At 43.5% G+C, this 10,578-nt stretch overlaps 2 protein-coding genes across 2 annotated transcripts in view; one reads left to right on the top strand and one right to left on the bottom strand.

Annotated features, from left to right (window-relative positions):
• Positions 1-10,578, bottom strand: part of LOC125898743 (uncharacterized) — a 233,730-nt gene that overhangs the window by 134,586 nt on the left and 88,566 nt on the right. The gene's annotated exons all lie outside the window — the stretch shown is intronic.
• Positions 8,115-8,857, top strand: LOC125898790 (histone H2A, sperm-like). Its single transcript, XM_049592735.1, has one exon. It carries the CDS (start codon positions 8,149-8,151, stop codon positions 8,533-8,535), a length of 387 nt encoding a protein of 128 aa, XP_049448692.1. The 5' UTR covers positions 8,115-8,148; the 3' UTR covers positions 8,536-8,857.

The raw sequence follows: 10,578 nt of genomic DNA, 5'->3' as shown, positions 1-10,578 counted from the left end.
TTACACACACCGCTATCAGCTAACAGCGTCCCTGCGTCGCCCCGGTCAAAATGGTTGTGCATCGATTACGTCACATCCAGAGCCCGTAACTTTACAGGAACCTTCCTCGTACTCCGCTCTCTCAGTGGAGACACGGCGGTTGAGAGGGCCGAGCGAGAGGACGTTCCTGTAGTAGTTCCTGCCCCTTAAATAGTACCAGGAACTTCTTCAGTGGAAACGGGCCTACAGACTCTTAAATATCTCACCTGTGACGTCCTGCCGTGTGTGTGTGTGTGTGTGTGTGTGTGTGTGTGTGTGTGTGTGTGTGCTACTTCCTTTAGCTTCGTTAGCGCACTGTTTATTATTGTGCTGTGTTTTGTTGATGACTGAAGCCAGCTGATTGTGGGACACATCGTCGGGTCGCTAGCACTTTCCCCCCGCTTCCAGTGTTTGTGCTAAGCTAGGCTAACCACATCCTGGACCTACCTCTGTGCCGAAACATCTGGAGGAAGCAGAGAAGAAGAATTCACTCCATGTTCTTTGAATGAAATGAGTTTGAAGTGTTGTAATTAAGGTAATAATTTAAGTTTAATAAAATCATATAAAGCTGTGACGTCGTCAGTGCTCTTTAATATTTGTGAAATTACAACAGACTTCATTCAGACTGTTTTATTTAATGATATTCTATCATGCTGACACAGTAGCCTCTTTTACTGGTGGGACTTTAATGCTGTGATGCCACCTCACTGTGCTGTATGAAAGGTACAATCCTGGAATGGGGGGACAGAGTTGTCTCTGGAGGCAGTAGGGGTCTATGGTCTGGAACCAGGCTACCTACATCCATATTATTATTATTATTATTATTATTGTAGGAGACATTTATGTTTATTGTTGGCAGGTTATTTAATTTATTTAGATATTTTTTGTTGCATTATTTGGACACTTGGTTGTGGTAATTAAACACAGGTCGTATATATGTAGAGGGCACAGGTGACAGGAAGAGGTGGCACACAGTTCTCACCAGACCAGCAAACGAACCTGACAGACAGATGACGAGGACACAGACATACAACTCGCCATAGGAACACCCCGGTATGTTCATCTTTTGCTTTCTTCAAATAAACCATCAACTAAACTGCAGGTAGACTGGCTGGAAATTCTGTTCGTGGGTCTGCGTGGGGTCACTCCTGCTCCACCTGAGCCGTGATAACTGGACTCTGAAACACAGTAAAGTGAGAAGTCGCTCTATGGGTGAACACTGAGCTTGTGGATCATCCAGCCCGGATAAGGATTGTTTTCACTGCAAAAGTTTCTTTTCACACACCTGACGCCGCCACATCTGAATCAGCTGCTCTCCGACGCCACCTGCGCTAATCACGTGACTGACGGAGATTGGAAACCCCGGAAGCCTGCGCACGTGGAGAGCGGGTGTGTGCAGCATTAAGCTTTACTGGAGAAACTGTGTGATAAGTTGTATTGGAAAACGGCAAATCTAATGCAGTTGGTTGACTGACTGCTACAATCCACAGTAATTCAGCCGTTTCAAACAGTGTGCTGTCAGCAAACTGGATCATATCAACCAGCCTTAAAGGGACAGTGAACAGGATGTCTGTGGCCAAGTATGCTCAGCCACAAGATGGCGCTGTTAGAAAGGAATCTGAAAAAGAAAAAACAGTCACGCTTGGAAATGTTTATTGACAGCTGTCAGAAGACAAGAAACAGCTCATGTAAACAAGCTGACAAGGTGATGAAATGCTGACAGAGCTCATGAGATTAAAGGAAAATACAGCTGAAGGACAAAATAACTTGGTTAAATTAATCAAGCTCTGTGATGAAGCCAAAGGAAGCCGTGAGTCATTGGTGAATTTACAACTGTCTGAAAATGAGCTTGAAAGGCAAAATCAGTGGTTTCAACCAAAAATGGAAACTTTTATTCAAGATGTGAAGGTGTGGTGACCTGAAGTTAAACACCAGACACACTCCATTACTGGACGTGCCACACAACAGAGTGTTGTAAACCCGGATGATGACAGTGTTTCAAATGCCTCAAAACCTAAATCGCACCACCGATCACATTCTTCGTACGCATCTTCAGCGTCCTCTGCTCCAATTAAGGCTCAGGCAGAAAAGGCTGCTCTCATGGAACGGGTTGCTGCCCTGAAGAAAAAGCATGAGCTTGAGGCACAAGAAGAGGAATTAAAAAGGAGGAAAGAACAACTGGAAGTGGAAACTGAACTGGCAGCAACACATGCAAAAATCAATGTACTGGAGGCCATGGGCTCAAGAAGCAACTGTAGAGTGTCTGATGGGATGAACTCTTATTTCAGAAGAACTGCTCAGAATGAAACATCAGATGAATATTTACCCGATCAAGTGCAACAAAGGCAGGACGTGTTGATGAAAACTGAGTCATCCTCTGAGCAACAGGTTGTCAGACCAAAAGAAATAACTCATGGACCATCTGTTAAACCTCGTGATATGACACATCTAACTCAATACTCTCCCCAGAGGCCAAATGTACAGACACATGTGCAGAGATATGTTCCCACTCCACCCCCTGTGGTGAAAGATGGTAATCAAGGTGATATCTGTAGCAACATTCAGAGGCAAAATGACATCACTGCTCTTCTGGTTCAACAAAATCTCTCTGCCACTTTACCACCAACAGACGTTCCTTTTTATGAAGGTGATCCTTTGCAGTATGACGTTTTCATCAGAGTATTTGAGAGGGGTGGGAAAGAAAGACTGATGACTACAGTGACTGTTTATACACAAGGGGGCATCCAAAAGATTTAGTCTGCAGCGCCAACATTTGCCCCCGGCCCAAAGCTATAAAAGAGCAAAAGATCTGCTTAAAGAACATTTTGGGAATGAACATAAGATATGCCACTGCGTATATGGAAAAGGCATTTGCAGTGTTTGGTCAGTGATCAAACCAGAAGATGTGAAAGTTTTACAAGCATTCTCATTGTTCCTCAGAGGTTGTTGCAATGCAATGGAACATGTCACCTACATGGATGAAATGAATGTTGCTTCCAATATGAGGGCCATCCTTCTGAAACTGCCTCATAAACTCAGAGACAAATGGAGGAATGAGGTCTGTGAGCTACAGGAGCTGCATGGCCATCAAGCTAAATGTTCTGACTTAGTTTACTTCACAGAGAGACAAGTGAAGATACTGTCAGATCCACTTTTTGGAAATATCCAGGATGCCAAGCCTGCTGCAGCTGTCAAAATCTCTACCTTTGCTAAAGCAAGAGGAAAGTCAAGACCAAGAGGGAACAGTTTTGTAACAACTGTAACACCAGTTCAAGAAAACTTGTCACAACCAATGTAAAAAAAAAACAAAAAAACAACGAAATGCATCTACCACCCATTCTCAAAGTTCTTGTAACAAGAGTGGTCACACATTGGGGTGGTGTCCACAGATCAGGAAGAAGCTGCACAGAGAAAAAATAGACTTCTTAAAGATAAAGGGAGTCTGTTTTGGATGTTTGAAAATAGGACACGTGAGCAAAGACTGCAAGAGCCGTTTGACCTGTGATGTGTGCAACCAGAATCATCCTGAAATACTTCACATTGAACACAAGGACAAAGAAAGGAAATCAGAACATACAGAACAAAATGAGAAACCAGCTGGGAGCAATGCACCTCACACATGTAGGCATATCGGGGCCGGTGATGAAACCTGCACCTTCTCCATCGTACCTGTTAAAGTAAAGAGCCACGAGGGGGACACAGCGTTGCAAACATATGCATTCTTGGATCATGGAAGTTCCTCTACCTTTTGCACAGAAAGCTTGATGAGAAGGCTGAACATAACACGACGAAAGACCATCAATCTATCTATCAATCTATCTATCTTTATAAAGCCCAATATCACAAATCACAATTTGCCTCACAGGAGTTTACAGCATATGACATCCCTCTGTCCTTATGACCCTCACAGCTGATCAGGAAAAACTCCCCAAAAAACATTTATTCTTTTGCGTACCATGAACCAAGTGAAGCCTGTGACCAGTCATCATATCTCAGGTTTGAAAATATGTGGTCTGGACAAAGATGATTTCATTCAACTATCTGATGTGTTCGCACATAAGACCATGCCTGTTTCTCAGCTCAACATTCCGAGGCCACAAGACCTGACACAGTGGCCTTACTTGAAGAATATCAAGATTCATAAAATAGACTCCGGCAGTGACCTACTCACTGGGACGAATGCTTCCAAGGTATTGGAACCTTGGAAGCTGGTCAACAGCCAGGGGGATGGACCCTACTGGGCCGGGTCATCTACGGTCCCTTGAGAGGAGACAGTGACATCAGGGATGAAAGTGGCTGCCCTGCTGCTTTTGTCAATCACATATTCATTGTGAACCTGGAGGAGCTACTGGTTAAACAGTACAATCAGGACTTCATTGAAAGAACCAGTAAGGAAACAGATGAAATGTCCAGAGAAGATGTAAAATTCTTGGATGTTATGAAGCACTCAGCAAAGATAAAGATGGAAACTACTGCCTAGCCTTACCTTTCAAACAAGAGAATCCCAGCATGCCAAATAACCGTTGCATTGCACAGCGCATCCAGAGCCTGAAACACAAGTTTCGTAAAGATGAGAAATTTCATGATGAATATACACACTGCGATGGTTATGTACTGTAACTCCAGATTCTATGAGTATAGGCGCAGCCCTCTAACTGTGCATTCCCACCAAAAGCTTCATGGTCGTCTGCGGGCGCTCTGGTCGCTGACATCGCTGACACTGTCAGCTCCAGCAGGCGCTTACAGTGGCCAAAGGGGCGGGGCGCTGCAGATGTGTCTATCTAGGCTTGAGAATCCAGATCTGCAATTGGCTGCTGCTGTGGCGGTGGCACTGCTCATTTGCATAAAGTTCAGCTTCTCTCAACTTCAACTTGACGCTCTGGTCGCTGGTATTGTGCCGCTCGCTGCAGCCGACACCCCTGACACCCTTCGTTGCCAGCGTGCATTGAAAATGAATGGCTGCCGGCTGCTTATGACACTCATGAAGCTTTTGGTGGGAATGCACAATAAGGCTATTGCTGGGGTTTATACCTTCGTGCGCATGCGTAGCACTGAGAAAATTTAGTCCACGCCCACCTGTGGGATGGGCCCCACCCACGGTCTCACCTTGACTATAAATTGCATCGAGACCGTACAATCAGCTCCCAGAACAGCTTTTTTTCAGCTACTCACAGAGCCAGTGGGGCCCATAACTTAGAGGGCTGCGCCTGTACTCATAGAATTTGGAGTTACAGTACATAACTATCATTCTGTTTTGTATAGGCTTCACCCTCTAAGGCTATCGCTAGTGGGTTAAGGGCGGAGCAGGATATAGTCCATGCCAGGGATGAGTGGGACTGGTGGGAAGGCAGAAAGGAGCATTCTGGTCCACGGCCGACGTTATGTCTTTGAATTATTGATGAGCCTACATATACTGATGTTGTTATATTTCAGTGTGTATTTCAGTCCCTCCAGGATCTCGCAGCAAAAAAACCCCTTGAATTTACGGCCAATTTTGTCAAAAATCACATAAAGATTGTGGCATTTTTATGTTTTTTTTTTTTTTTTTTGCGGGAAATTGCTGCTAATGACAAAAAGAGAAAATGAAAGTTTTTTTTTTTTTTTAATTACTACCTCCAAAAATATGAGTCATGTAATCACTTGATATAATAATCACACTGAATATTACAAAAATGGCTGCAAATGTTTTTTATAGTTCTATTTCGCATAGGCTTCGTCCTCTAAGGCTATCGCTGGTGGGTTTATCCCTCGCGCACTGAGAAATTTCACTCTACGCCCACCTGCTGTGTGGACCCCACCCACGGTCTCACCTTTGCTATAAATTGCCTCGAGACCGTATAATCAGCTCCCATTTTTCTTCAGCGAACTTGCAAGCACATGAGAATTCAACTCTGCTACGATCACCTCCAGGAGGACATCAGACGGCGACCGGACCTGCCCGGCCTGTCTGTCCACTATCATCAGAAACTTTGACCTTCATGGCCACTGTGAGAACTGCCTGGGACCGGAGCACGCCGGCCTGGCAGAGTTGAATTCGCTAATCGCTAACGGTTAGCTAAATTTCTCTAACTGCTGACGTTTGTGAATTGCTAACGTTATGCTACCTTTTTGTAACAGCAGGAATAAACACACCTGTAGAAAGAAATAGGCAATATTGCCATTTATGGCTGTTTAAAAATGTGCTGGCTCTAGTACCAGCTGAAGATGTCTTCAATGTAATCGCTAACATTGGCTAACATTTGACATATTTGACAATCGCTAACGTTATGTGCATGACCAAAACATCAACTTGGAAGGCAGCTTTAATCAACAGCAGTGTCTTGTACATACCGTGTCACTGAGTCAGGAAAACGTTGGTTACGTACTGTAACCACCGATTCTATGAGTATAGGCGCAGCCCTCTAAGAGCTGTCGCTATTGGGTTTAGCCCCGCGTGCATGCGCAGTCGTGAAGATTTTCTTTCACGCCACTGTGCCCTGATAGCAAATTGGTATTATTCATCATTGTTTAAGAGGACAAGATCAAACTGTTCAATTATGTTGTTTAGTATAATACCTGACTGGTTTGTACTTTTGTTATTGAAAGATGAATGTTTGGCGTTAAAATCTCCCATTATTACAAGTGTCTTTTCTTTTAGGAGGGTTTCTTGAAAGAGATGTGGAGATGGAGTGACACCAGGTGGACAATAAACTGACATGAGGAGCATGCTGGAGTTTGAAGAGAGCTTAACTTTAGCAGTAACAAATTCATTATTCTGGGCTTGTTCAGGACTCAGTGAGATGGTAATTTCATGATAAACAACTGGTCTTTTAAGCAGGGAGCAGATCTCTGGTCACGCAGGTATTATATACCCTGTTTGCGGACCTGAGAGAGGCAACTGTGCAGGGCACAGTGGCACGAAAGAAAATCTTCACGACTGCACATGCACGCGGGGATAAACCCAATAGTGACAGCTCTTAGAGGGCGAAGCCTATACGAATAAGAACCCCCATTCAGTCAGACGATAGACTGTGTATTCCTGACGAGCCCAAGTAGGCCTGCCAACCGGTGGCGCACGTCTGGTCATGGAATGAGTCTATTCTAAAACTCGGTGAATACACAGTGCTATTTAGCACTATTTTATTATTTTATCCACTTTGCTTCAACCGATCACCACCTGAAAATTTCATCAAAATCCGTTCATAACTTTTTGAGTTATTTAGCAAACAATCAAACAGACAGACAAACAGACCAATGCTGGTGAAAACATAACCTCCTTGGCAGAGGTAATAATGAAGACACATGTGGGAAATCACAGGAGAAGACAAGACTCAGCAGAGCCAGCTCCTCAGGTCAAGACTCAGCAGTCCTTTTACATCAAAAGGAGATCGGACGCTTCTTCGAGGACAGCTATGTTCACATCTTGGCCAGAGAAGAAGGATGGTCATCCACGTCAAACTGAAACCCTAATGACACATGAGACGGGTGGGTCACTGACTCACAGGTGACCTTTAAAGACCTTTTAAAGTTTAAAGCCTGTGACTCCGCACCAGTCAGGTAGACCTGAAGAAGCCTCTGAGATGAGATGTGAAAGGTCCAGTTGCCTGTAAAACAGCACCTGAGATTCCCTCGAGCTGGATGACTCTTCACCAGCACACAGAACAGTAAGGACCCAGTACACATGTGGAAAACCAGTTAGTTTGTTTTCTGTAGTGATGTCAGAGACTAATTACCTCTTAACTTTTACTGAGCAATATAAAATTATACCTACTGAAACTAAACATTAACAACATGATTGACAAAAGGGAATATAACGTGATGTCTGGTTTAATTTTGAAGTAGCAGCAGGAATATATTTTATTTATAAAGCACTTTTCATAGAACTCAAAGACACTTTGCATTAGTTAAAAACAATGACAATATATTAAAATACATCAACATCATTCACACGTTACAAGTCGTTTGAAAACTTGAGATGAGTCATTTCAACTGACAGGAAGTACAGTGGTAAATATGAACTCTCCTCTGATTGGAGGATGGGAGTCGTGCTCACTTCGGCCAATCACAGAGCAGCTGCTGTAGCTATATAAGGCAGTTGATTGCGCGTTATTGTTATAGTTCTCTCTTTGAAAGCCAAAGAAAATAAACAAGATGTCTGGTCGTGGTGGCGGAAAAACTGGAAAGGTCAAAGCCAAGGCGAAGAGCCGCTCATCTCGGGCCGGGCTTCAGTTCCCTGTCGGCCGTGTCCACAGGCTCCTGAGGAAGGGCAACTACGCTCAGCGGGTCGGTGCCGGAGCTCCGGTGTACCTGGCGGCGGTGCTGGAGTATCTGACCGCTGAGATCCTGGAGCTGGCTGGGAACGCTGCCCGCGACAACAAGAAGACCAGGATCATCCCCCGTCACCTGCAGCTGGCCGTCCGCAACGACGAGGAGCTCAACAAGCTGCTGGGCGGAGTCACCATCGCTCAGGGCGGCGTGCTGCCCAACATCCAGGCGGTGCTGCTGCCCAAGAAGGCCGAGAAGCCTCCCAAGAAGTAAACACCCGGCTACAAACAAACAAACAAACAAACAAACGGCTCTTTTCAGAGCCACACACACTGAACTAAAGACTCTGATCCTGTCTTACTGTCTGTGTGATGTTACAGTGTTTATGAAGTGGTTAAACACTGAAACACATCTGAGCCTGATGACAGTCGTTATCACCAAACATCAACAGTCAAGAAACATTATTTTCTTAATATTCGCTACACAAAGCATGACAGAACACACATGAATGACTACAGAGCAAAATTAAGATGAAGACTAGTTAAAAGCTCTGGTTTACGCCATGTAATGACATCCTTAATGGTTCCCTTTGACACAAAACTATAATAAGAATTAGCGATAATGTAAATGCGGAGAAACAATGGACTAAGTTGAAAGCAAAGTGCAGTGTGCTTCATTCAAACATATTAAATATTTTTTTGTTACCAATTCTTGTTTTCATGTTTCTTTGTTACTATTTGTTTATCAGCCTGCTGTTTAATACTTGTCACTTTTACACCTAATACCCTTCATTAATGTGCACAGTGCTATATATTTTATTTATGTTATATACATACATTACATTTACACAGTACAAAGGGGTTCGATGACTGTCGGTTTGACCTCAGTGTTGTTACACGTAATTTAAAGTAGAAATATTTAAACGTGATAAATAAAAAGTATAAAACTAAGCAGGGAAACTCGAATTTTGATAATAATATAGAAAGAACTGATCGAAAAGGAAAGACAGACAGACAGACAGACAGGGACCGTTCAGGACAGCAGTCACTCTGCTCACCATGCAATATAAGAATAATTGTCACCTTTATATTTATATATATATATATATATATATATGAAGACTGCAGAATATCAATAACAATAGGACACATCTGTAAAAAACTATAAAACAAAGTCTAGAAACTTTTCAGTTGCCTCATCTTAAAATGAATAATTAAAATAATCAAATAGAACAATAAAGAGATAAAACAATAAAGTAAAGTCAGAGCAAAATCCTTTAAATATCTAAAATGTGTTGTGGTTGTGATTAACGGTCATGGATTTAGAGGAGGGAAGTTGACGGGCTGCTGAGTTTGGCCCCGCCCACCCCAGTTCACGTTAGCTGTCTTCATTTACGTCCGCAGTTAAGAAGTATAACCAGCAGGTGTCGAACGTGTAAAGCATTCGTTTCTTACGATCCAACTGTCAAGCATCAGCCATGAGCGGAAGAGGCAAAGGAGGCAAAGGACTCGGTAAAGGAGGCGCCAAGCGTCACCGCAAAGTTCTCCGTGATAACATCCAGGGAATCACCAAACCCGCCATCCGCCGTCTGGCTCGCCGCGGCGGAGTGAAGCGTATCTCCGGTCTCATCTACGAGGAGACCCGCGGGGTGCTCAAGGTCTTCCTGGAGAACGTCATCCGTGACGCCGTCACCTACACCGAGCACGCCAAGAGGAAGACGGTCACCGCCATGGATGTGGTGTACGCTCTCAAGAGGCAGGGCCGCACCCTGTACGGCTTCGGAGGTTAAACTCTCACTGACCCGCTGATACTCAACAACACAAAGGCTCTTTTAAGAGCCGCACACTCTCACCTCAAGAGACGCGTCCTGACACGAGACTGTATTAATAGAACAACACAATTAAAATCACAAACTAGCAAAGCTCAGAACACGCTCCTTCATACGGAACTGTAACACAATGTATTTAAAGTACCTGACATATTTCTGTTTAAATCATTTTTATCAACCCTAACGCCACATATTGTCAAGTTGAGTTTGTGTTCATTCAAAACGATCATGTATATTCACATTTTGAAATCCCTGTATGGAAAGTGTTAAATACTGCACTGCGTACATCTGACAGCTACAACAAAATGTATTTGCTTCTGAATTAAACAATTATAATGTAGAATAAAATAACCCAAGTTGAGTACTCTAAACTTTAATAAAATAAATCGTTCAACCACTGCACAGAATAATGACCGTTCATACTAGAGTGTTGTTTAACCCTGTAAAACCCACTGATGCAAAATTACAACATCACTTTTAACAATTCT

This window comes from Epinephelus fuscoguttatus, linkage group LG12 (genome assembly GCF_011397635.1).
Source record: "Epinephelus fuscoguttatus linkage group LG12, E.fuscoguttatus.final_Chr_v1".
Classification (NCBI taxonomy): Eukaryota; Metazoa; Chordata; class Actinopteri; order Perciformes; family Serranidae; genus Epinephelus; species Epinephelus fuscoguttatus.
This window is presented reverse-complemented; position numbering and strand designations above follow the sequence as displayed.

Bases quoted from the DNA above. Each gene is read 5' to 3' on its own strand.
- LOC125898790 (XM_049592735.1), top strand. From the start codon at position 8,149: ATGTCTGGTCGTGGTGGCGGAAAAACTGGAAAGGTCAAAGCCAAGGCG.